Source organism: Diaporthe batatas (assembly GCF_019321695.1).
Source record: "Diaporthe batatas strain CRI 302-4 chromosome Unknown Contig00004, whole genome shotgun sequence".
NCBI classification, from domain to species: domain Eukaryota; kingdom Fungi; phylum Ascomycota; class Sordariomycetes; order Diaporthales; family Diaporthaceae; genus Diaporthe; species Diaporthe batatas.
The window spans coordinates 198,727-223,750 of NW_025408551.1; the positions used below are offsets into that span (position 1 = coordinate 198,727).

At 51.8% G+C, this 25,024-nt stretch overlaps 6 protein-coding genes across 6 annotated transcripts; 3 read left to right on the forward strand and 3 right to left on the reverse strand.

Annotated features, from left to right (window-relative positions):
- Positions 1-6,891: 6,891 nt before the first annotated feature.
- On the forward strand, positions 6,892-9,100 carry KVR01_004269 (uncharacterized protein). Its single transcript, XM_044791936.1, has 3 exons — positions 6,892-7,421; positions 7,551-8,143; positions 8,207-9,100. Exons 1-3 carry the CDS (start codon positions 7,141-7,143, stop codon positions 8,878-8,880), a joined length of 1,548 nt encoding a protein of 515 aa, XP_044646433.1. The 5' UTR covers positions 6,892-7,140; the 3' UTR covers positions 8,881-9,100.
- A 160-nt stretch (positions 9,101-9,260) lies between these two features.
- KVR01_004555 (uncharacterized protein) lies at positions 9,261-12,736 on the reverse strand (the record flags this gene model as incomplete). The annotated part of the gene is made up of 3 exons (XM_044792297.1): positions 11,741-12,736; positions 11,289-11,553; positions 9,261-11,227 (listed from the first exon to the last, which is right to left on the reverse strand). The coding sequence occupies exons 1-3, from the start codon at positions 12,200-12,202 to the stop codon at positions 9,261-9,263; spliced, it is 2,694 nt and encodes an 897-aa protein (XP_044646719.1). The 5' UTR covers positions 12,203-12,736.
- Positions 12,737-12,767: 31 nt separating this feature from the next.
- Positions 12,768-16,753, reverse strand: KVR01_004636 (uncharacterized protein). The gene is made up of 3 exons (XM_044782352.1): positions 15,879-16,753; positions 15,443-15,673; positions 12,768-15,386 (listed from the first exon to the last, which is right to left on the reverse strand). The coding sequence occupies exons 1-3, from the start codon at positions 16,252-16,254 to the stop codon at positions 14,326-14,328; spliced, it is 1,668 nt and encodes a 555-aa protein (XP_044646800.1). The 5' UTR covers positions 16,255-16,753; the 3' UTR covers positions 12,768-14,325.
- Positions 16,754-17,397: 644 nt separating this feature from the next.
- KVR01_004599 (uncharacterized protein) lies at positions 17,398-19,517 on the reverse strand. The gene is made up of 2 exons (XM_044790116.1): positions 18,846-19,517; positions 17,398-18,792 (listed from the first exon to the last, which is right to left on the reverse strand). The coding sequence occupies exons 1-2, from the start codon at positions 19,130-19,132 to the stop codon at positions 17,769-17,771; spliced, it is 1,311 nt and encodes a 436-aa protein (XP_044646763.1). The 5' UTR covers positions 19,133-19,517; the 3' UTR covers positions 17,398-17,768.
- Positions 19,518-20,275: 758 nt separating this feature from the next.
- KVR01_004113 (uncharacterized protein) lies at positions 20,276-22,394 on the forward strand. The gene is made up of 3 exons (XM_044782851.1): positions 20,276-20,716; positions 20,897-21,396; positions 21,567-22,394. Exons 1-3 carry the CDS (start codon positions 20,471-20,473, stop codon positions 21,982-21,984), a joined length of 1,164 nt encoding a protein of 387 aa, XP_044646277.1. The 5' UTR covers positions 20,276-20,470; the 3' UTR covers positions 21,985-22,394.
- Positions 22,395-22,695: 301 nt separating this feature from the next.
- KVR01_004656 (uncharacterized protein) lies at positions 22,696-24,132 on the forward strand. Its single transcript, XM_044790425.1, has one exon. It carries the CDS (start codon positions 22,803-22,805, stop codon positions 23,322-23,324), a length of 522 nt encoding a protein of 173 aa, XP_044646820.1. The 5' UTR covers positions 22,696-22,802; the 3' UTR covers positions 23,325-24,132.
- Positions 24,133-25,024: the final 892 nt, after the last annotated feature.

Below are 25,024 nucleotides of genomic sequence, written 5' to 3' on the forward strand. Positions count from 1 at the left end.
TATGGAGTACTTCTCGTCCTTTATCAATCTCAGTGGCCCTGTTCTCGGCTTACTGTGGAAATCTGTAGTCGAGGGTTGGTGTTTCACCGTGAAAGGGCTGAATCGATGCTTTATGGCAGTAAGCGAAAATAAGATATCTAGGTAGGGTTCGCTGATTCTCGTTCTCTAGCCTTCACCACAACAAGCTGCCAAGCCGTGAATGTTGAATGGCATGCTGTCAAATCCATGGAGTCTGATGGCCGGAATCACCCAAGACATGGGCCAGAATAATAAGATGTGACGTCAACACTTTTTCTGGCCTAGAGTCGGGCCATAGATGCCTGGCTGTCACAACAACATTATGCTTTCATGTTTGGTTTTCAGACAACCCAACACAATTATATTGCCACAGAGAATTGATATGTAAACTTAACTTACCGTCAGCTATCTCTCTCTATACAACAGTTTGTGTGTGTGAAGTGAAGTGATGGACGACTCATCCACATGGCAGTGCTGTTATTAGAGCTGTGTTAGTCTCATTCTTTGATGTTTTCCCATCCTTGGTGTATAACTAGGTAGTTATACACGAAATTTTAACACAAAGACAATTAGAGAAAACTACAAGAGTTGAGTACCTAGGTGCATGGGGCTAATCCCCAGGTAGTGAAAATAGGTGTGCTTAGTGTCCAGGTGGTGAATATAAGACAATTTGGGCAAAATTTTTAGCACATCAACTACCTAGTTGACTTCACAACTATTGTGTCACAGTATATCTATTGAGTAGCTTTAGCCACACTATATTTTCCCTTTATACTATATAACTATCTTTTAGTTTAGCTACTTGTTTCTTCCCTTTAGAGCTTATATATAAAGTCTTTAATAGCTTTATATATATTTTTATAGTCTTTTTAGAGAGGAACTTTAAATTTACCCTTTTCTTTATTTTTATTATATTTTTTTATATTATTAAAGAGTTAGTAATTATTAATAATAAGAGTATAGATTTAAAGGAGGATAAGTTTATTATACTCTTTCTTTATTTTTTTATAAATTACTTTTAAGACTCTTTTTAAGAGTTTTAATATTTTATTATAAAAGTTTTAAAGGTAGTATATTATAAATTATTTCTTTATTTTAAGTTTTTAAAGTTAATAGTTATATATTTAAATAGAGGTTATAATACTTATTTAATAAAGGTTTTATTAATATATATATTTAAAGGGATGATTTTTAGCTAGACTTCTTTTAGTATAATTTATTTATATAGTAATTATTTTTAAAGATTTAATTTTATTATATAATTTCTTTATAGTAATTAGATTATAAACTACTTTTATTTATAATTTTAATTAATATTATTATTAAAATAATACCTTTTAGTTTTATTTATATATTATAAAGTTAAAGTTATAAGTATTTATTATATTATAATTATTATTATTAATATTATATTCTTTTTAAGTATTAGATTTTAAGTACTTATTATTATATAAAAGTGCTATATATATTCTTAAATGTATATAGAATAGAAGTAAAACTATATATCCATTGAGTCGATATGCATCTTTATACACTGGTGTGCTGCCATCCCCATATCCTTTTCACATCCGGCCTCTCTTTTTTCAGCCTTTAGGTGATCCTATGGCTCCCCATAATGCCCAGGATGAGGGCAAAATGGACCCCAATGCTGCATATTCACTCCACGATATGGACAGAATTGATCCTCCTCCACCACCACATCATGAGGACGATACCACAAAACAAATTGCTCAGAACGAAGCAAAACAGCATGCCTGGGTAGAACGCAACCAGGACTATGTGGAATCTTATGACTCACGCGGCCTGCACCATCTTCCGCTGCTCGCACCTTTGTGGGGTTATGATTATAGATGGTACAACAATAGGATCATAGCCCAGGTCGTCGAGGTGACGAGCCGGGCTGGACGTCGCCTCAACCCAGACGAAATGCAATTGGCCACCTCGCATTTTTCAAGAGGAATCGTTGCTAGCTCGTACGATCGACCAGTTGCTTTCGGAGCAACCGCTGTTGCCCTGTGGCGCGGGTGGTCTTCTTATCGATTGCCGTTCTACCAGCCCCGATTTACCACATTCGCGCACCCACAGGCTTCTGTCCGCCCTTTTCTGTCATCAATTTGTTGGCATTCGGCACGAACTGGGGTCTACGGACTACTTGGTTACGCCGCCTATGAACTTGTTGGACCGAAGTACCGCTTTTACATGAGCAATTCGTACTTTCTTGACAACATATTCTATGATCCTGGCTTGGATGGGCTAGTAGAAGACATCTGTGACAATCTTGACCGGCTTGACAGAGAGAGGGACTCACGGCAGGACAAGACGGAGTAGCTTGGGCCGACATCACCCTTTGCTCACCACAGTGCTGCCTCTACGATCTTCCCCAAAGTGCTGGGCACTTGTCATGTTCAGAGGGGGATTTAAACATTGAGGTACTAAAGACGATGCGAGGTGTTGATTTGGCGCTTCATCTTTACAGGCGTACCATGTCGTCTTGAACAGAAATGTGTACGTTGAGGACGGCCTGGTCTTCTGCATGGCGCTTTCGGCTGCTCGGACAGGGACGGTCGGGCGTGATCCCAAGGCGACCGATGATCTGGGCCGGTGAGTCGCTCTTCTCAGCCTGTACGGTCACGGCGGTCTTGTGCTCGTCACTGGTAAATTGACTCTTTTTGTTGCGCGCGGGTTTTGATATATCGGCAGAACGGGTGTTGTAGCTGATTTCTATGAGGTTCCCCGGTAGTGCACGATAGTGGCAGCTATACTGGATGTGTACAAGCTCAGAAGATTGCCATTAGTGACAACTGAGCTGATCTTTGCGAGGTGTTATCTCAATCTAATTTAGCAATCCGGAAAATATCCTATAATAAACTAATTAGGCTTTAACCACACTATATTTTTCCTTTACACTATATAATTACTTATTTCTTCCCTTTAAAACTTATATATAAAGTTTTTAATAATTTTATATTATTTTTAAATATTAAATTTTAAATACTTATTATTATATAAAGGTATTATATATATCCTTAAATATATATAGAATAAAAGTAAAACTATATAATGATCTAATCGACTTATAATTACCTATAAGCAAACTTATTTCCCGCTGCGCTGTACCTAGAAGGTGGTGGTAGGCAGGCATTTGAGTTACATATTGTACACATATAACCACCACTATATATTGGCAATTGCACCGCCATTTAGAAGCCCACTGTTAGAAGGTTGCACGTAATTTGCTTTTCCTTATAGAAAAGCTTTCTATTTTTGTGCCTACTGGTATCTTACTGAACTACGAAACAGGCATCTCGATTTGGACCAAGAACCTTGATGCCAACAAATACAACGTTCCAGGCTCACCCCCAGCGTGAAATCAGTCAAGCAATCGTGGAGGGCTAAAAATGTGCTACAGACTGCAAGTGTATTCATTTTCCTACGTCGGCAAGTCACGGCAGAAGCTCTCTGTATTTCTCGCGCATTTCAAGCGGGTGACGTCCTCAGCCATCCGGAAGCAGGTTTATCCTGCAATGTTGTTGCTGCGACTTGGCCTGGCTGACCTCGAAGCATGCAGATGGGCCCTCTCCCAAGCAAGACGTCATTCCAGCGCCCGCTGCCCGATTCAGTGACCCTTCTGACGTGGCCGATACTTGACTTGGATCCCTCGTCCACTAGATAACCACCCTTCAGCCCGGTGCAAGGCTTGAGATACGAGCCCGCTCTGGTTGAGGAAGCCGAGTTGTCACTACAGTTGGCAATACTACTACCAGCTTGTCAACGGCGGAATCCTGCCTGATTACTCGCTAATTATTCAAGGGTTTCATTTAGTCGATTAATTACGTTTATGTGGATCACTGGGATCCCATCCGACGTTCGGAGGGCGGATCTGGTAGAGTGATCAGGCACTCTTCTCGCAATTGTGCGGACACTCCTGCAGTATGCGGTAAGCTAGACCTACAGTCTTGACCGCAAAGAGCTCACTCACCAAGATGAAGTCTCCATCTCAAAGCTGCCTCTTTTCAGCGATTCAAGTATGCCAAAGCACTGTCTGCCATCAAAGGCCCATCAGTAGATCATCAGTGTGTAAAGGAACGTGGTGCACTGTGTTACTAACCTATGATAAGGATTGAAAGAAACTAGAACAGAGTGCATCAATATCGAATGACCTATGGTGGTTGTCTTTGTTGTGGAGATAGTCTGGAATACATATACAACGAAATACAAACCAAAGAGGGGTGGAAAACGCAAAACCTCTCAAATGGATAACAAAAGTTTACCACAAAGCGAGAAGTCTCCTTGGATATGAATACTATTAAGATGACCCGGAACTTCTTAACTTGAGAAACCACATATTTCAATCTTGCTCACACTCCCCTTCCCTAGCAGCCCCTAACCTTAGACTGAACTTTTATGAAGTAGCTCTTCTCGGCATTAATGTGTTCTTAATTACATTTTGTAATTAAATTTCACTACAACTTCAAGCGACATACTAATTCAAATTGGCGCAGCCTACAGCTCGAGAAAGTCTCGTCTGGAGTGATTATCACACAGGCTGTGAGATTGTTCCGAGTCAATTCGAGGGCCAATCCTTGCTCTTCAATAAAGTTTAATATATTAGCTTGTGGAAAGGGTACTATAATAATCCGAGGCCATCTGGACAAGCCCCAGAATTACCCGTACCTAAGCTCCAACTTGGCCCTCTAAATTCCCGACTGAACCTTGGAGAAGCCGGCGTGGACCCGTGGGCTCGACTTTTCTCGAAATAATCTAGCGCGTGTAGATAGCGCTTCAGCAAGTCATACGGGAAGGCAAGCTTAAATCTAAATTCAAATAGCTTCAGGGACGACGACCTCCGATTTGCAGGGCGTTGATCCGCAGGAGCTAACTGTATGTGTAGCTTTCCGCTTCCGGGGAATATCGCCCTCGAAGGAAGCTGAGGCTGCAGTACAACCAAGGTAATGAATCGTCACCGGCGTACTTGGCTCGGGCGAATACGGCGAATCCTTCCAGTGGTGCAGGACACATGTGAGATGCGATATCGCGTATTTGGAGATGTGGCTTGCTTGACACGCGCCATGAAACAAAGCCTGTGCGGTCCACTCGGGGGATTACTGCCACAACCCGTACATCTTGGTTTTTTGTTTATCGCAGCAGTGTTCAGTTTCGTCGTTGTGGGAATCGAAACAATGCCAATCCCGTACAGAGGAATTCTTGCTTGGCAAGTGGTGTTTTAGCATAAAACAGACTTGATTTGAGTTGCCCCGGAAGGTGGAAGTAGGGGCTGACATCGACTACTCGATTTAGGGTCCAAACTGTCCACCACTCTTGTGTACCCACTAATTGAGTCTTATTCGTACAGTTCGAGGGACTTCCATAACGATCTTGTCATAGGCTCACACGTGGTCACTTGACGCAACGGCCCTCCGACCCGCCAAACAAGGAATAAATGAATGTGGATACAGCTCAGAATTCGTGCTTGTGTAGTCTATGTGGGGACGTAGTAGCTTCCGCCCGTCGGAACATGTGAAGGAGCACACACTTCAAAGTTCAGCACTGTGGGCAGAGCTAGTCCCAGCCGCTTGCAGTCTGATCATACGATGGACGCCAAGGACAAGATTCACGGACCACGAGTTGCCATCGTGTTTCGAATGGTCTCCCTTGAGTGCGGGAAGTAAATAAAGCCAAGCTACCACAACAAGCCTATCTGAGTAGGCCCAAAAAAATGGCTCATGGGTGCCGAGAGTCAGCTCCTTGGCCGAAAGCAGGCGCGTGAAAGGTCCAGAGTCGACCAAACGGCTCCTTCACTGCTGGGGCTCCCCTATGACCGCCAAGCTGTTGAGGTGGAAATTTCCCGGAGCGGAGGGGACAGCTGTGATAAATCGTGCTGGCCCAGGACTCCAGCACATAGCACGATACAAGCTTTCCCCAAGGGAAGTGGCGTCGACAAGATTTACCAAGCTGGCCGGACATCAGCCACCCGTCTTGGTTGACAGTGAGGAAGCACACCGCCTGAGTAGCATGCTGCCGCCCAGCACCGCCGCCTTGCAGTAGGAGGCTCTGGTGTTGGATGTCGTGCTGCAGGGCAGTGTCATCTTCTCATGGTTGTGATGCATCTAAGATGCATCTCGAGTCAAAAAAAGCCGCATCTCGCTTTACCTGATCTGGCCTGTGAAGGATTTGAAGATCTTGCTGGGCGGCATCGTCCCGGGCCCATGCTTGCCATGCAGGCTGGCGTTCATCCGAGATTTTGTCTAGTGCTCGTGGTACTTGGTAGATTCTCAACTAGATTTGCATGCTACCTTGGCAGCCATCATGGAGTCGTGGATTTTAGTACGAGGCGACTGACTCCGTGAGGCCCCAACAATGGCGTGACTGAACCTGGATCCCGACCCCAGAGTGGACCCTAAATGATATTGAGACGTTAGCATTGATCCGTTCTGCTGGGTCTAACAACCCCGTGTGGAGCATGTCCTAGGGTGGACAAGACTGCAACCAGATAAAGCCCCGGCCGCATCGAGACCCCATGGGGAAGACTCTTCGAGCCAAAGGCGAGGCCTTACCCCTGTCCGACCAATCACAGCACAAAGCGAGATGCATCCCTTGCTGACCGCAAAGGAACCAACGATGTGCCCCCTCATCTTGGCCAGCACTTGGCAAACCGCTAAGATACTTGGCATAGCCATAGACCATGTACGCCCCTCGTCAGCCGTTGTCTCTTGTGCATATTGGCAGTGTCACGATGTGCCGGCGCAATCAGCACACACGGACAGCCTACACGGCCACTTGCAGTCTTCCGGATTCCTCCTTGCCCACCCGGTTGTCCCCAGTTTCGTAAAGATTTGTCGAGATGGTGTCGCACTAGTCAGCTGGAACGGAAAAGTTACGCAAAAGTTTAAGGGAGGGGGCAAACTGAGGCCCGCCGAGTGTATATAGAGGCACCACGTCCCGTGCCCAGAGCACCGAGATGTCTTGTCCCTCTTGAAGCCCAACTTTCCATTAACCTTGGCTCCAGTCCACTGTGCAGTCGGGAGCATTCCTATCCAAGGCCAAGCAGTATAGAGACTTGTCAAGCTTCTTCCAAGCCTCCTTGTTCAACAGCACTAAAAAGCCACCCCTCGCCCGCCCGCCATGGAGACGACTCATGAGCCGGCTGACCCCGTCGCCAAGGGCATAGTCCCAACGGCCAGTCAATCCATTCGTGACCTCTTCACGTGGAAGCAGCGTGTTGTCGTTACCGGGCCAGATGGCGAATCCTCCTGCGAGTGGGCAAAGCCCATCCCGCTGAAGAACCCCGTCAGCTTGATGGCCCAGCTGTCCGCAAAGGACTGGCTATTCTTCGTTGTTGGTTTCGCAGCCTGGACTGCCGATGCGTTCGACTTCCACGCACTGTCTATCCAGACTGTCAAATTGTGAGTAATCGCACATCCCCGTGCTCATTTTGTGGCTTTGAGCTAGGTCCTTTTCGGGAAAAACACGCGGGGGCCGACAGGAGCTGGGCGTAACCCGTGTAACATATGTTAATGCGCCAAGCTTTATAGAGCAAAATATTTTGATGTCTCTAAGACGAGCATCACCGAGGCCATCACCCTTACTCTGCTGCTCCGTTCAGTCGGCGCGGCCATGTTCGGGCTGGCTGGAGACAAGTGGGGAAGAAAGTGGCCGATGGTGGTCAACATGATTGTCCTCGGGCTGTTACAAGTCGCCACGATCTACTGCAGAACGTTTCAGCAGTTCCTTGCTGTTCGGTCATTGTTCGGCCTTTTCATGGGTGGTGTCTACGGTAATGCCATTGCCATGGCGCTGGAAAACAGTCCCGTGGACGCCAGAGGTCTCATGTCTGGTATCCTCCAACAAGGTTACTCATTCGGCTATGTCTGCGCCGCTTGTGCCAACCTTGGCGTGGGCGGTGCGGTCGACACATGGAAGACCGTCTTCTGGATCGCTGCCGGTCTTTCTATCGGAGTGGGCCTGATCCGCATGTGCTTCCCGGAATCGCAGCTGTTCATTGAGGCCCGCAAGGCCGGCAAGACCGGCGGCCATGCCACGCATTTCTGGAAGGAGACCAAGATCATGCTGGGACAGGAGTGGAAGATGTGCATTTACTGTATCATTTTGATGACCTGGTTTAACTGTGAGTTTCTGAAGCCTCATCCAGTAATCAGCGAGACAGGTCGGTGAGCTAACTCGGCAAAAGACTATAGCCACACCTCCCAAGACAGCTACACCACCTTCATGATCACGGAGAAGGGTCTGGACAACTCTGGGGCCAGCCGAGCCTCCATTCTCATGAAGGCAGGCGCCTGTGTTGGTGGCACCATCTTGGGATATATCAGCCAGTGGTTTGGTCGCCGCCGCACGATCGTCTGCGCGTCTCTCATCTCGGCCTGTCTGATCCCGGCCTGGATTCTTCCCACCACCGAGCGCTCGTTGTCGGCCAGCGGCTTTTTCATGCAGTTCTTCGTGCAGGGCGCGTGGGGTGTTATTCCTATCCATCTGAACGAGTTGTCGCCACCTGCCTTCCGCAGCAGTTTCCCGGGTATCACCTACCAGCTGGGCAACATGATCAGCAGCCCTTCGGCCCAGATTGTGAACGCCCTCGCGGAGAGCAACTTCATCAGGAACAGCGCGGGCGAGCTGGTCGAGGCCTATGGACCAGTCATGGGCATCGCGACTGCTATCATTGCAATCGGAATCGCCGTCACCACTGCCCTCGGTCCCGAGAAGAGAGGACGCGAGTTCTCGGCCAGGCCCGCTGGTATGAATATTGAGTCGGATAGCGAGGCCAAGGCCAAGGACATCGAGGCTGAGGCGGCTTCCATCCATGAGGTTGACAGGGTTCACTCGGAGAAGAAGGAGACAAATGTTTAAACGAATCAGATGAGACAGAAAACACACTCATGACTGACTTTGGACCGCTGTGCGATAGTCATATATATATCTAGGAACGCATCTGCGTATATACTCGGTTTATCTAGCATGCTAGATCCAGCTAGGCTGCTACTAGCGGGGGAAATAATGCTGTAGTATAGATTGAGCTAGAATTTGTATGGCAAGTTCATTGCATAAAAATTCTAGTGCTTGTGCGTGACTGATCAGGACTTGTCGTCCAACGCTTCATTATTATCAATACTACTAGGCGACTGCTTCAGAACACACCTCCCGGTGCGCCTTTTGCAAATGCTTTTTTAGTGATCTTGTGTATATACTGTTCTTGTGATGGCTTTTACACTAAGCTGTTTTGGCGGTCTCTAACCGATCCACTCTTTACGCACCCTGTCGGCCCTCTTGTACGAGGTGGCGCCTATGTATTGAATTCCGAATTCAATCGTCTCAGCGGTCTCATAGTCGTCTGCGTTGTTCCGGTCACCAAAGATTTTCATGGCTCGAACCACCAACTTGTAGGTACCAGCAGGTGCGTACTCGCCGGATGCAAGTCGTCCGTCCCAGGCAGGCGTCGATTGCGGGCCCCGGGGTTGATACTCATAAGGTGTCTGGTACAGATCACCAATGGTAGCAAGTCCGAGCGACTCGGTGGTGTTGACCTCCGAAGATGTGGGCACAACATCGATGCGGACCACTGCCGAGCCAAGTGCCAGATTGATGAACAACATCGGGTAGTCTGTGCTGTTCGAATTGTACTGGCTTTCGTTGGAGTGGCCGGGTGGCGGCAGCATGAAGGTGTGGTTCGCAGAGACGGGTGCTTCGGCGACGGCGACAGAGCTGCTCAGATACGTCTCAGCTGGATCTAAGACTGTGGCGGAGTGCAAAGACCCAGCAACGCCTAGGTAGGGGAGCGATAGGCTTGACGAGTCGGAACCGTTGATCGTGATGTAGCCCGAGTAGACGGGCAGCCTCGCTGCTTCAAGCCCAGCAGGAGGTGTAGCCTTTACGCTCACTATCTTGCGTTGGCCAGCCGGCAACGTGAAAGAGGTTCCGCTGATGAACTCAAGAGTCGCATAGTCGTTGTGGAGCTCGTTGGGGAAGGGGGCAGGGAAGATGCTGCCATTGGGGGGAAGGGTGTATCCAGTAGCCGCACCTACGTGGCCTAGAGTGTAGATGACCGAGGACTTTCCAGTGTTAGAAACCGCAAAGTTCTGCACGGGTAGTATGTTGTCCGTGTCGTTGAACGAGAGGCTGCTGACGCTGAGGAGAGACGTCGCGTATGCAGCATCGTAAGCTTGGACTATGCCCGAGCCTTGTTGCGCGGCTGGTGCCAGCAGAGGGTAGGTCTTCTGACCATCATTGAACAGGTTGGGGTTCGACGTCGAAGAAAGCGCGTTCTCGAGGGTCTTTGGGTCCTTTGTTCCCCTTACCTCCATCAGGAGAGCATAGATGCCGGCAACGAGGGGACAAGCCATGGACGTTCCCGAGAGCACCGCATAGGAACCTAGAGCAGTGGGATACGTGGAGAGGATGAGTCCGCCGGGGGACGCAAGCTGAGGCTTGAAGTCAACCTCATATGTCGGGCCCCAAGAAGTGTACAAGCTAAGGAATCCACCCGTCAGGTTGTTGGGCGTCAGAGTCAAGGACTTCTCCGCAGTGGCAGGGTCGGTCATCGCGACCGTCACATTTTGACCGGCTGAGAGCGCAGCTATCCACTTGGCCCCAGTGTCTGCGGTCACCATCGCAACAGCCTCAAGTCCTGGTACACTAGTCCCACTGACAGCAGTGGCACCACTTGGCACGTTGTTATAGATGATCACGTGACGTGCGCCCTTTGCAACCACGTTCGCCAGCTTCTGGACGAAAGTACAAGTGCCTCTGCGCACGAGGACGATGTACTCGGATAGGTCAGGAGTATCAGCCGGTAGAGCAGCACAGGCGTTTGCGGGATCGGTGGTGTCGTAGTTAACAGACCACAGAGGCAAAGTGACACCAGCCCAGGCCGCAGGCTGCCCGGCCGTAAAGCCAAAGGACTCCTCAGTTCCGTTGGACTCGACCGTATAACTAGCAAGGCTGAGTAGGGCCGGTGTCACCGAGTTGTCAATGGACGCAATAGCAGTTACTCCCTTCCCGTTTGCTGCGGTGCTGGCGTAGAAAAGACCTTCGGCGCCGTCGTTACCCGCGGAGATGGTGCAGGGGACGCCGTTCTCGACGATTCGTGAAACGGCCACTGCCCAAGGCTCCTCGCTCCAACCGGAAGGACCCCCGATAGACGCAGTGATGAGATCAGCGCCCGCCTCGTACGCCATGTTGAATGCAGCAATAAGGACATCTATCCGCAAAAGTTAGACCAGGGGTAACAATCAAAACCAGACAGAACAAGAGACGCGTACCATCCGGCGACGATCCGTCGCAACCGAAGACGCGGTAAGCGCCAAGGGTCACTCCTGTTGCGGCGCCAATAATGCCGTAAGGGTTGTTGGTCTGAGCGGCGACAATACCAGCGACGTGGGTTCCGTGACCACCGCAATCGAAAGGATCTGGGTCCGGGAATGGGACATTGGACCCATTGAACGCGTCTCCAACGAGATCGTAGCCGAAAGAGACTAGGCATCCGGGACCGAAGCAGCCACCGAGAGAGGGATGACGGTAATCGATCTGCAGTAGCAGTGTCAGCGGGAATTGACCGCAGCTAGATTCTTGGACTCGACTCGTCCGCCTCTGCAACCTCAAGCACAGAAATATAACCCCGATACAAGTAATGAAGCCATACGGCGTGACAAAGGATCCAAAATAGTAAATGACACCCAGGCCGAGGCAGGTGGAGGGGGGGGTATCAACTTACACCAGTATCAACAACTGCCACTTTAATTCCTTCGCCCACGACACCCTGGTCCCTCAGCTGGTTGACCTGGGTCATGATATGAGGCGAGAAGGTATCCTCTGGGGCTTGCCGCGTTTCCGCCGCACTGTCCTCTAGGGCATTTTCTCCTGCGACCCAGTGAACCTCGTGCTTGGGTACATTATAAAGTCTGACGGGCCACATATTCTTTACGGCAGGCTTTGTTCCCAGAAGATCAGCCTGGTCATTGGCGGTGTCAGTGTCATGGAAGCGGATAGAAGCGCCCTTGAACAGCTTGTAATCAAGCTTCATCCGGGTCGAGGCCACGTCTTGCACGGACGACAGCTCCGCGTCAACGTCAACCCCGTCCTCATACTCGACGATAAAGGCGCCTGGAACGACGTTGCTGGCCTGTACGAGACCAATGGCAGCCAGGAGGCCGCTCATGACTCTGAGTCCAACCATGGTGCCTCAGAAGAAGTCTACAGAGCCAGGAATCCTTCGAGAATAATGCAAGAGAAGGGTACAGCGGTAGACCAAAGCGAATGAGGGGACTGGAGGCAGCCAGACAGCAACTGCTGGAAAGAATGACTGGCAGGGGCGGCCGCACAACTTTCAAAATGAGATGCACATGCTAGGGGTGCGGGAACTTATATGCGTGGCGAGGGAGCAATCCACAAGGCAACGGTAACAATAAGTTGGGAATAGCCGCAGTGACTGACAGGGTGGAGGGGATTCTGCACATGCAGGCTCGTTGTCGCCATGTGCTTCACAGCAGGCACTGGGTACACGCCATGGGTGAGAAGCGTAGCTCGTGCGCTTGTGCAGCATGAGCAGCTGCTGTCAGGGCACCGCACCATCTATTCTGCACCTTACAGCCTCCAGATACATTGGCACGCACCCATGGAACGACTCGGTCTCGTCAACTAAGAAGTGTTCAGCTGCCAGGGCTGCCAGAGACACCCAAAGGCCAGGGGGCCAACTGGGAGTTTAACCGGCCTCCTTATCACGGTGGCTTGGTCAAGGGCACGAAGATCCGTTGGACGGGATTGGGAAGATGTGCAGGCAAGCAGGGTGCAGGGTCAGGAGCCATATCAGATACCTCGAGGGTAGTTTTCGACGGCGGCCCTGGGCAAAGCTTGGCTTTCCACACGGCCTTTGCCCAGGCAGGCAGGCAGTCGTGCACTCGGTGCGATGGCCAAGCTGGAGAGTTTTCGAGAAGGTGGGGACAAGGATTCATAAATGACAGGCTAATTCCCAGAGTTTGGACAATGAGGAAGGTGAGTGAGTGCTAGACCAGTCTGTTGCAGGACTTCCCAATGCTTGACAAAGGGTTCCCGCCTTGGACATCTCCACTGATCGAGGCTCCTCTCCAGGAACCGCTACCCAGGGCGTTGTGCTTTGCGACCACAGTCGTGTGGGTTGATGCACGGCCGGGCCGGAATATAGCTCGGCTCTCTGGTTGTTGTCAACAGTTCGTGTCGTTTCGTTTCGTTTCCTGTGATGTCTGATAGCACGTTGTTGGTGCGTGTCCGGCCTGTGGCGGTCGAATTAGGCTCAGATTTAGCTTCCTTCTTGATGGCCTGGAGAAGAGGGGCAATCCGCCGAGATTGAACGGCGCTTAATACGCTCGGCGCAGCCGCCAACTCGACCTCCCCCTTCCGGTCAAGCGCACTGGGCTCGCATTTGAGTCATTGACTTCATCAAATGCCGAGTGGTACGACCTGCTGCTCCAATGCAGACGACAAAATGAATTGAACGCCATGAGAAGAAAAGAAGGTGCCTGATATTGCCCCTATCTGGTCAGCTGGTCTGGTTGGTGTGGCGACAACGACCGGAAATTAGGGCAACGCTCGCCGAGGCTCTTAGCCTGGAATCTGGTCCCAGGGCTGCCAGGCTGCCAGGCAAGGACGGAGAGTGTTGGGAGATCGACAGGGAGACGCGTGCAGTGGATGATCGCCGGAAAAGCATTCGGATCCCAAGGCGCCGCGGGGGGTTCATTCCGGCTGCCTGCTTGAATATCATTGTGAAGATGCACGCCTCTCATATCCCGTCTCCCTGCCTCCGTGGCGCGGCTGCTCACCTTCGGGCTGAGACATAGACCTGTCCCTTTCAACCCGCACAAGCAGCGGTGTTTCGTCCTCGCAGTTATCCAATCAAGGAGCAGACCACGTAGCACCGGCATGCATGGAAGCTCGCACACGAGAGGTTGTGCAAAGGCCTCGGAGGTTTGGCAAAGTTGAAAGACTCGATGATGGACATTGATGTTTATTTGAATTGGGTTTCGTAGAAATTGCGGGTTCTACGGTCACGGCCTTCAGATTGGGCTCAGCAGATCTGCGCATGCCCGTCCTATGCTTGGGACGTCCTTGTATCTCGTCGGCGAGCTATCCATTGGACCGCCAGCCGCGCAAACTGCCAGGCTGCTCCTCATTGCAGCAGCTGTCGGGGCCGCTGCAGGAGCCACTGCAGAAAGCCACCTCCCCAGCTGTCGGGATGACTGGGTGACGATGGTCGGTCTTCGCAGACAGGAAGTTCCGTCATGAAGCCACTTGCGCAACAAGGGGCTTTCTCCGTGGTGACACCAGCTATGCTAGCAACTCCCTTGCAACCTCGTACGTGTTCATGAAGGCAATGCCTTCTTTCCTCCACGTGTCCGCCTCCACAAAAGGACCAGCCGTGGCATTCAGTACCATGTTTGTCGGCTCGTCCAAACTATATCTGGGCCATGTAGGCAGGGGCAGGAGGTCCACGTTCTTCCCCACGTTCCACGCGCTGGGGGGGTTTGGGTCAAGGTTGTGTACAAAGCTGATGTAGGCCACGGCGACGGACCGCGCAATCCTCAAGTCATTGTCATACGTCGGACTTGGGCCTAGAAGCCCGGTGATGTTCTGGAAGCTGAAGGCAACATTGTCAAAATGCTGGATCCCGGCGAGTTCCGTTTTGTTCCACAGGCGCGTGTCGAACCTGTACGAGTAGACGTCCTGTCCCGCGGCCCCAGCATAGACCTCGCACATCTTGCGCCGGCCAGAGTGCATCACCATGTCGCCGCCTATTGCGGCGCCCCTGCGCCATGCCAGCCCTCTCGATGGGAAGACAGAGCAGTTATTGATATAGAGTGGCGGCTCAACGCAGGGATCATCCGGGTACAGCTCTAGGAACTTCCGGATTGTTGGGGGCGACAGAGCATAGCTGCGCCACCATAAGAAGGCGTTGAAAAGATCTGTCTCGGTGTTGGGCCCTGACGGACCAAATGAGGTGCCTTCGTCCGTATTCGTCCCGGTGAGGAGGGGGATGGCGTTGTACTTGCCATCGCGGATGAGGGTGCTTGGATATCCGGTAAGGAAACTCCCATCGACAAGGGGATTCCAGACCTGTGATGGCGACGCCGCAAAAAGCTTGTCCTGGCCAAGCCCGCGCAGGCATGCAAGTTGATCACTCGCGGTGTAACAGCCCACGGTCCGCGTCAGGTTTTCCACGGGAGCAGTGTAGTACGCCAAGTCCTGTACCTGACAACCAGTTGGCCCACCGCTTTCGAGGATAGCGCCGCGGTACAGCCCATCGTCGCGGCCCTCGTGGCTAAGCAGATGATATGCGATGCTCTGGGCTCCGGCGCTCTCGCCCCAGATGACGACCCGTTCTGGATCACCTACGCTTCTCGGTAAGTGCGGGCTCGGAACCACATTGACAAGTTTGGGGCCTCACCTCCAAAAGCTCCGACATTTTCCTGTACCCACTGCAGCGCCAGCCTTTGATCAATCAAGCCCGCGTTGCTCGATCCCTCAGCCACCAGCGCGGGAGTCTGCAGGAAGCCCCACATCCCGAGACGATAATTCATGCTGACAGCGATCACAGGCTGTCCCATGTCCTGGCTAACCTTGACGATGCCGCTAAGGTTATACTGTGGGTCTGCCGTCGAACCCGCGTAAAGACCGCCTGGAGACAGCATTCCAAGTCAGCCACCCAGCCGCCAAGCAGGTAAAGGAGTAGCTTCACGCCAACACGTCAGAGGGTGGGCCACGGCACACGGGCGGCCATGGCCTGTCTCAAGATCTGCAGCGAGGGAAGACTTGGTGATAGAGGCGGGGATGGGGTGTGTTTGTTGTCGAAGGGGTAGAAATCGTGTGCAGAAGCTGCTTACCGCCATAAATCCAGACCAAGACAGGTAAGTCGGTATGGTTGCCAGCCGGGCGGATGACGTTGAGGGTGAGACAGTCTTCGGAAAGGTTGAAGTTGGAGCGGTACTGCATGCAGCTGTACCCATACTGAGATGCATCTCGAACGCCGTCGAAGGATTCGTTCACGCTGCGAGGCCACCTGAAACGCAGGTCTCCGACGGGAGGCTGCGCATAGGGCATACCAAGGAACAGGTCCTGGTCGTAGCCAGGCAGATAGCGGCCTTGATACGTCCCATTTCTGGTGGTGACGAGAGGAGCGGTGTCGCTGTCGTTGGAAACCGACAGAGTGCTACCGGGCTGCAGCATCAAAGATGCAACAGCAAGCGAGATGGGCCTCATGGCACTGATCTGTTTCCAAGTGAGAAATGCTCAGACTCTGACCCCCTGGCCAGGCCATCCAGAGCAGATGCTGCCGAGACGCGCCTTTGCTGCCATCTTATACTGGCAGACTGGCCCGTCATCCACGTCGCTGGGGCAGCTAATGCCCACAGGGCTGCCGCCATTTATTGGAGGGAAATTGAGTGCCGGATGAGCCAGGTATCGTCGTGGGCGATGACCCCAGCGGGCAAGCATTTGGAGAACAGGCAAGGGCTCCTGCGGGGTCGACTGAGGAGGCATGGTGGTTCCTGGTGGAAGCGAAAGCCTGGGCAAGCACAGCAAAATAGGGCCCTGTGGAACCAGAATATGGCGGAATGCCAGGAGAATCACGGAGGACAGACTCAGCCAGCGGCCAAACAATGTAACGGACCCGCATAAAGCCTATGAGGCATCTGTCGTGAGCGTCTGGGCAGTCTGGGCGAGGTCGAAAGGGGAACTGACCGTCGCTCCACGAGTCGCAGTCTTCACATGCAGCTTGCCAAGGTGGCTGGCCGCCGCTGTCTGCGGTGCTTCTGGCCTTGGGGCTTGTTGGGGCGCACGGGCCAGCGGCTCGTCCCAAGCCGAGGCAGCCAGCATGATGGGATGAAAGACTGACTGAGTTGTAGAAAGCTCTGCAATAACGTCATCGATGCTCCGACAAAGCGCAACAAGACACGCTCCAACGCTGAGGGTCAAAGTGATTAGATCTTCCACAACATGTGCTTTGACATCTGGAGCATCCGCAGATGCTCTCTTAGAGAGGTACAGGGTGGTTTCGAGTGGTTTCGTTTCTAATCCCCATACATATCAAATATATGCGGCACCTTTATACAGTGGTGAACGCTCAAGACCCTGCTTTTTTAAAAAAAAAAAAAAACAGTGCCAATAACAGTACTAAGAGATTACAGTACGTGGAGGGCAAGAAGGCTACCATTTGCGGGACAAGGTGACCTTCACGGTACTTTGGCACACAATACACGATGAACGCTGTTCACCTGGCGAGAGAAGCCTTCAAGACGACCGGGGGGAAGCAGAATATAATTGGCTTGGCCATTAGTGCACGAACGACTCACCAAAAAAGAGATGTTTTACACATTTTTCAGGAGATGAGAAACGATTCAGAGCTACTCGACCAGCAAAAAGACCAGCATTGCCACTGGTCAGGACGGCGACCTCGTTCTTAACTCGTTTTCAGATGAGTGGCACCGGTCAGCTGCTAGATTTTGAGCCTGTCGGATTCATGTGTTTTCTGTGTGAAGCAATAAAGCATTCCACGTAAACTTAGAAGGTAGAACATGTGTTGGGTAGAACATCCGAGTCATGGTAGGAGGGTATATATATCTAAATGGCGCAAGCAACATATGCGCCAAATGTCAGGGACCGCCGCGTTATTACAACACTCGCTAACTTCTAAATACGCATCTGATCTACGAGTTGACCTGCGCTTTCTCAAATGATTGTGATCTGCCGGCAGACGACCAACTTCGACCAGGAATCTATGCCGCCACCCTGACGTCTTTTACAACCACCGTCTGGCCGTTCTTCCACGGCGTTTTCCCACTCTTGTAGTGGTGCTCGTCCGCAAAGGACAGCACGTTGCCCTGCTTGGCGACGAGGGGGACAAGCAAGAGGTCGAGCAAAGCGCAGTCACCGCCGATATAAGGGGTTATGTACTGGTCCGCCAGTTTCCACAGAGGATTGTCCCATGCCACTACCCGGGTGTAAAGCCCCGAGATACCATTCATGTCCGAGGCATTCTTCTTTCTTATGCCCTGGTAATCCTTGAACACCCGGTTGAGCGCCTCTGTGCTAGGCTCAGGGGTCTCCGAGAGGAGCTCGTGCAGGCCATTTGTCAGGACTGCAGCAGACTGCCACCCGCTGTTGAGCCCAAGGCCGACGTTGGGTGTCATTTTGTGAACCGTGTCTCCGATCAGAACGGCCCGGTCACCGAACCAAGTTGGTGCGACGCCTTCTTCGAGTCCAGAGAAGTAAGACCACGTTGTCTCAGACCAGATGTCTTTGAACTTGATATCCTCCGAGACGCTGAGATCTTCAACCGTCTTGGCGAACTCCAACTTGTCGTCCTCCGTGTACCGTTTGCTGCCTCTTGTCGTCGCTGGCAAGCGCTCATAAACGACAAACATGGCCAGATCATGTCCTGGGATGACCTGAATGGAAGTCTTGTCGCCGTGCATCTCGTACAATGTCTGAGGATCAAGGCCCTTTGTCCGATTTGAGCAGCCATAGAGTGCTCGGTAACTTGTCGAGAATGGTTCGGCGTGTTTTTGGTCTCCCTTCGCGATGTGTTTCCGGACTGAGCTGTTGACGCCATCCGAGCCCACAACGATGGACCCTTCGTGGACGGTACCGTCCTTGCAGGTTACCTTGACGCCGCCTGCTGTGGTCTCAATCCCTGTCACCTCGACGTTGCTGACGATGCGGGAGCCATGCTCTGGAAGAGTGTTCAAAAGGTATTCGTGGAGTTTCGGCCTGTGAAAGCACATCCAGGGGTGTCCGAGCCTGACGGTGTTAGTCCCAGCCATCGCCAGAAGCATGGTCTTTCGCGAACTCACGCGACGCCGACTCTCTCCATCATGTTGCTCTTCTGCAGCACAGAACCATCTCTCCGCACGTTCTGCTTGTACTTGATCCCGCAGTCGATCTCCTCGGCTCCCTTCAACAAGCCGAGCTGGTCCAGAAGCCTCACGTTGTTCGGCCAGAGAGCCATTGAGGCTCCACCTTTCGGGACGAGGAGATCACTCCGCTCCAGGACGACGAAGTCAATGCCTGCCTTGGTCAGACAGTGCGCCAGGCCGAGACCCGACAAGCCACCGCCGACGATGATCACCTTGAAGCCCATCTTTTTTCGAGGCTGAAGATGCACAGAAAGAAAGCAGGATTGGGGACGTGACAATCAGTGCGACGTGGAGATCGTGCTGGCATTCACTTATCTAAAGCTTTTCTTTTCCCAACAGCATGGTCTAGAAGCGGATCCCGCGCCGCTTCAGGGCTCCACCGAAAGCCGGATTTGCAGCCCCTGCCCAGGTGGCTGTGGTCCACTTGATCTCCGGAGAGGAGTCGGCTGTCTAACCAACACGTGGGAAGTGGATTGCAACCGCGGCCGGGCTCAAACAGGAAATTACTTTCGCGGCCGAACGGCGCTTCTACGGCACGGACTTTTAGTACACTCTCTCGTTTCCGTCGAAAGCTGCGCAGACTTCACCCATGCTCCAGCGTCAAATATCGGGCGCTCCTGTTGGAATCTGGGGGTTTGACAGCACTGGCATTTTAGGCGAATCCGAGGGCTTATCATTTCTGGAGGGCTCCCCTACTAGTAGTTTCCACACTAACAAGCTCAAAGCACTTGAGGTTCCATCGGCAATCTCACCTGCATTCAATAGGGGTCGCCCGCCCTGCCGCCATTGCGCGCACCAGGGCAGGGTTTCCACAAAAGGTTTGGCAGGTGGGTCATCCATGAAAAGGGGAATCCCATACAACAGGAAAAACAGACATAGCGCGCCAACCCGACGGGCACGGGCTGAGAAGTACGTACATACCTATGTAGCGATCGAAGTGGCCCGCGCTCGGAGAATAATAATTTTAAGGTCCCGAGACCAAGTCCTTGTACATACAAGAGAATGGCAGGACCGGAGCCGACAACCCGGCAGATACGACTGATGTTGGTCATTGCTCATGGCCTGCGCATATGTGAGCGCCCGGGTGAGCGCCCGGGTGCCCATGCGCAACAACAACGATTCGTTTTGGTCGGCAATGGTCGTTGTCAACTGGTTGAAGTGGCAGCGGCCGAGCCTTACTAGTAGCTGCTACTTCCGAGTGTGACGCTATTAGAGCATGGATAAAGGGGCAACAATAGTGTTGTGGTTATAAGCTTGCAGTTGCCCTGAGCAGGCACATGTAGTCACCCGCTTGGTTGATGCCATCTAGGAATCGGGACGTCTTCTGCCACTTCCACGTTTCAGTTGTGTCCAGTGTTGGGAAGGTACTTACCTAGGTGGCTTCGCACGGCAATCTTTCCATGTTGCCGGACCTCCCCATTTCAGAGTTTTCCTCTTTTCGACTGTAGACCGTAAACATTGAACATCGACTCTATGCTCAGCGCATTCGTAATTGTGCATCATCAGCACCAGACTCCTATTCCTTACTTCTTCTTGAGTCTTCTCAGGCCACAGCAGCAGTCATGGGTTCCATCAATCCGGATACCAACACTTTTTCAACGCAAACAGAGGCAGCGCCCACATCGACGGGAGAGACTGCTGAGCCCGGCGAGATTTCCAAGCCCGAGCAAGGCGCAACGAAATCCGCGCCTAACGGCGCAACTGCTTCTACTACCAAGTCTGGCGATGATGTTGGGCGTGTGCGCACGCCGGAGCACGGGCCTAAAAAATTGAAGCTTACTCGCAAAACTGTCCCGTTAGAAAATGGTGTAAGCAAGACATCAAAGACACCAACGCCCGTGTAGCTTTGCCCCCATATACCATGTTCTTCAAGGGCAGCCATGACTTACCCGATAGCTAGGCTATCCCCGACCGCGATGCACATCCTGAGTCGCCAGCCCTTTCACCGCGTCACTATTGAGACCATTGGCTGACTTCCTGTACGGCAGTTTCTCGCCTGGGCACCAGAGACTTGGCGATCGGACCTCAAGCCCATGATCCGATACCTGGTCACTGATCATGATGGTAGCAACATTCGAATCAAATACTTGACCTGGGATCAACCACAAGACGAAAAGATCACGCTTGAAGATCGCCGACGTCCTGGCAACTTTTTCACAACGATAAGGTACCTAGCCTGCGAGCCTCTCGAGCTCAGAGGTGGCAACCAGTGGAATCACGCCACAATTGCCTTTGTTGAAGACGACAATGATGACGAAGACGGCGAACCGATTGTCGAATACGAGATTACTCAGCACACATGCATCAAACTCCCAAAAATGAGTGAGAGCGCAATCTGGGCAGAGAAACCCTGTGTCGAGTGGGCTGGCTTGCGGTTCAAGAACATCGCGTTGAGAGGCACGCTCTCGCCCTACGCACATAATCACTGTGGCAGGCTGCGCGTTGTCACGAATGAAGCAATCGGGGATGGAAAAAAGGAAATGGTCATGTGGGTTCTTTCTTTGCTGCTAGCTTGCCACTTGCCACTGCTCCAGGGTCTCGCCCTGGGTCAAGCCTCGAGCCTGGTAAGAAACGTTTGCACGGCCACATGCCAGTGGTATTTTCTTGAACTTGCAACTCGTGCAATCTTCTAATGTCCTTCTGACTGTATTTTCACAGGAAAATCTGGCCAACACCCACATGCAGCAAGTTTTCCCTGGAAAATGAAATGATGGCGTACAGAGCTTGTGACGGCAAGGGCATTACGCCGGAATTCATCGGATACGTCACGGAGCAGGGCAGGCATATTAGCATGTTGACAGCCTATCACTCTAAAGCGCACAAACCGGAGAACGACGAGGAAAAAGAACTGTGCCGTACAGTTCTGCACACTCTCCAGATCGAGACGGGTTGGCAGCGCAGGGCTCTAGCAAACCACAGGGACAACTTCCTGATTGAGGATGGCAGGGCCCTCCTCATTGACCTTTCCAAGGCGGACAATCCTGAAAGGATTGCCAAGAATGGGGGCGAGTGGGCACAGAAGCTCCTTGATGAGGACTTTGACCGGTATTGGAACTGGCCATCTCTCGTTGAGTAGCGGCCTCGTCGTCGCGCAAATCGATCGTGAACTAGGAATCCTCGCTGCGGATTTGTTCGACGAGGTTTGACGACAGATTCTGATTGAGGAGCCGAGTGTTGCAATGAAGGTCTCTAAGGTCCTTCTTGGTGGCTTCGTCCATCGAAGCAAGAGCCTGGCAGAATTCTCGATACGGGGTTGGCGACAGGGGCACCCACATGAACGAGTTCTCCGCAAGAATTCCAGTGCCAACGGGTATGTTGACGGTTGCGAAAAGGCCTTGGCCCATGGTCCTGATGTGCGAAAGGGTTGCAGACGGATCAAGTGCAAGACCTGGAATGAGGATTTGAGTAGAAGTGGAGGTGGGGGTTGTGAGGAAGAGAGAGGGAAGCCCGCCCTGACGTCCATAAGTACTTACCTAGGTAGGCAGCTCAAACGCTTCTGCAGCTGTGCCATAAGTGTATTACTGGTTTCGATTCTATTCCATATACATCCAAGGATGTATATAATACCGTTACATAATAATAAGTACTTAGCAGCTAATACTTGAAAAAATATATATTAATAATTCAAGTTACAATCTACTTGCCAGCCAAATTGTTGCAGTGTCTGCAAGTCAATAGGATCCTGGGGGGGGGGGGGTGAAGCCAGGTCACTAATACCTGCTGATATAATACAGCATGCTGATTGGCCAATGCTATGATGTCGAAATCTGCAGGCTTCAGCTGGGAACTGGGGCTACTGCGGGAACGCTTCTCCGATCTGGCAATAGCACTCCACCCGAGCTCTTGCAGCATCAGACATTTTCAACCCAGCCTCACATCAGACATCCACCAAGTATGCTGTGCCAGAGGTGCGCCAAACCCTTGCGTGGCAACTGCCTCGCCGCGCTGCCGAAGCGCACGATCCGCCAAGCTTCATCGAGCTCCGCGCTCCCCCGACGGCCGGCCCACCCCTCAACGTCCACAGCTCCGTGGGCTCCTTGGGCTCCTCGATCGCTCGCCAGATTCCCGACCACAGCCCTCCGAGCCGGCCCATCCAGATTAAATTCTTCTTCAGCACCGTCCGAAACAAGCTCGACGCCCGCCGGATCGACAGGCCCATCAGGCACTCTCGAGAAGCCTGACTTCCTCAACGAAGCCGAGTCCGAGGTCTGGGACCGCCTCGCCAAGGAGTTCAGCCCGGTGGAGCTGGTGGTGCAGGACATATCGGGCGGCTGTGGTTCCATGTATGGGATCGAGATAAGCTCGGAGAAGTTCCGCGGAGCAAACATGCTCAAGCAGCAGCGGATGGTCAACGCCGTCCTCGGCGACTTGATGAAGACATGGCATGGAGTGCAACTCAAGACGAGGGTTCCCTGAAGGATAGACTGGGCTGAAGAACAAACGAAACTGGCTGCATTGCCCCGGGTCAAAGCCTGGCCATCCGGTGTGGGTGCGCGGAGCTCTACAGAGGCAGCGTGGTTGCTCAGGGCGACATACAGACAGAAGTTGCCTCATTATACACGGCGGGCTAGACGGAACGGCCGCGCGGCGACCCTACAAGGTCGACTGTAATTAACAATCAGAAAAGGCCGGAAGTGCAGGCGTTGAAGGAGGGTCGGCGACCACTACGAGGATGCCCCGCCCTCGCTCACCAGCAGCCAATGCTCGGTGGAGCGCTCTCACGAGAAATCACTACTCAGGATATAAATGACATGTTATATGAGTTGGGAAAGAAGGCGATTCAATTCAGCGGCATGAGTACAGACCCGAGCCCTGCGTCCAGCTCCCGCTTGCCCTGCAAACACTAATCTGCTCCATGGTAGCCACATGGGTATTGTTTTGACACTGCTGCGTGCTTGTGTTGGACGCTTGTCTCGATACCCAAAAGAACGTGGATGCCACCGCACCTTTCTAGCCGAGTGGTTGCTGCGGCACTTGGAGGAGACGCCTTACTTCAATCCCCGGTTCCCTTTCTCTCGCACTTTTCGCATCTTCCAGCCACACGCTTCACGCGTAAATTGTTCTTGTCTATTGGTGGTAGGAGCCAGCAGTCCATGGCTGTTCGATAGAAGATTTCACAGCGGTCCCAGTTTGGTACACCAGACGTGACTCTGCACTACACTCTGAATTAGTATTTTAGAATACACTGTAGTGAATAATAAGGTGGCCCAATTTGTCCTCCCCATATCCGCGGTGTGGAATGTCATGCTATCCCAGGCTGTCCTGGTCAGCTTCGTTTGGGGCAAATACGAAGCCAATGGTAGGGGGTTTGTAGATACTCACACCGCATGCATATTTTTCAATGACCCACTCACACATTGCCGGACTCTGAAATCAAGCCAAGGTGCCGAGTACTCTGGTGTTTTTTGAATCGCTTATATCTTCTTGGGGAGGTGTGGTGAGCGAAGAAATGCAGCCCGAGCTCGAGTCCAAGTTCAGGGCTGAACAGATCTGCAGAAATTGTCAGCAAAGGAAATATATAAACCATTCGAATGCGTTTGAGTTGTCGTTCTCGCAATGTCACAGCTTCATGTCGGGTTTGTTGTCCATTGTCTTCTGTTGTCTCACCCATGCCAGTGAATCATGTTATTCAATGTTGGGAGGGAGCTCCTACCCTCGAGCACCATGCTCTCATAGCTCGGCATCGAATCAGGCAGCTAGGAAGCAAGTCTTGTTGTAGATCTGGGATGCTTCTCTAGATTCCTACCAATTCAGTCTTACGAAGCCAAATATGCTGAACTTGTTCAACGGTCTTGGAGTGCTGCGTGGTCTGATTGAGGACAGCCATGGCTTGCTTCCAATGCTAGTTATCCGGGTGAATCAGAGGGAAGCCACGAAATCGAAAACTTATTTTTATTTCCTACCCAATATCCGACCAGTACTTTTCACGGGCCCTGCCCTCTTGGATTTTGAAAATGCCCGGGGCTTTGTGGCATGTTCGGCTGGTTTGGTACTCATGCAGAAGCTGAATCAACAATCCAATTGAAAGGGGTGTTCACACAGTCCGGACGGTGTCAACTCTTTGGAATCCAACGAAAGCCCGAGCCAAACATTGATAAATGAACAAAACGCAACCC

Bases quoted from the DNA above. Each gene is read 5' to 3' on its own strand.
- KVR01_004269 (XM_044791936.1), top strand. From the start codon at position 7,141: ATGGAGACGACTCATGAGCCGGCTGACCCCGTCGCCAAGGGCATAGTC. The intron at 7,422-7,550 runs GTGAGTAATCGC...CAAGCTTTATAG, and splicing joins TCTATCCAGACTGTCAAATT to AGCAAAATATTTTGATGTCT. The intron at 8,144-8,206 runs GTGAGTTTCTGA...ACTCGGCAAAAG, and splicing joins TTTGATGACCTGGTTTAACT to ACTATAGCCACACCTCCCAA.
- KVR01_004636 (XM_044782352.1), bottom strand. From the start codon at position 16,254: ATGAGGCCCATCTCGCTTGCTGTTGCATCTTTGATGCTGCAGCCCGGT. The intron at 15,674-15,878 runs GTAAGCAGCTTC...TGCTGTCTCCAG, and splicing joins CTTGGTCTGGATTTATGGCG to GCGGTCTTTACGCGGGTTCG. The intron at 15,387-15,442 runs GTGAGGCCCCAA...CGAGAAGCGTAG, and splicing joins AAATGTCGGAGCTTTTGGAG to GTGATCCAGAACGGGTCGTC.
- KVR01_004599 (XM_044790116.1), bottom strand. From the start codon at position 19,132: ATGGGCTTCAAGGTGATCATCGTCGGCGGTGGCTTGTCGGGTCTCGGC. The intron at 18,793-18,845 runs GTGAGTTCGCGA...TAACACCGTCAG, and splicing joins ATGGAGAGAGTCGGCGTCGC to GCTCGGACACCCCTGGATGT.
- KVR01_004113 (XM_044782851.1), top strand. From the start codon at position 20,471: ATGGGTTCCATCAATCCGGATACCAACACTTTTTCAACGCAAACAGAG. The intron at 20,717-20,896 runs GTAAGCAAGACA...CCTGTACGGCAG, and splicing joins CTGTCCCGTTAGAAAATGGT to TTTCTCGCCTGGGCACCAGA. The intron at 21,397-21,566 runs GTGGGTTCTTTC...GTATTTTCACAG, and splicing joins GGAAAAAAGGAAATGGTCAT to GAAAATCTGGCCAACACCCA.
- KVR01_004656 (XM_044790425.1), top strand. From the start codon at position 22,803: ATGCTGTGCCAGAGGTGCGCCAAACCCTTGCGTGGCAACTGCCTCGCC.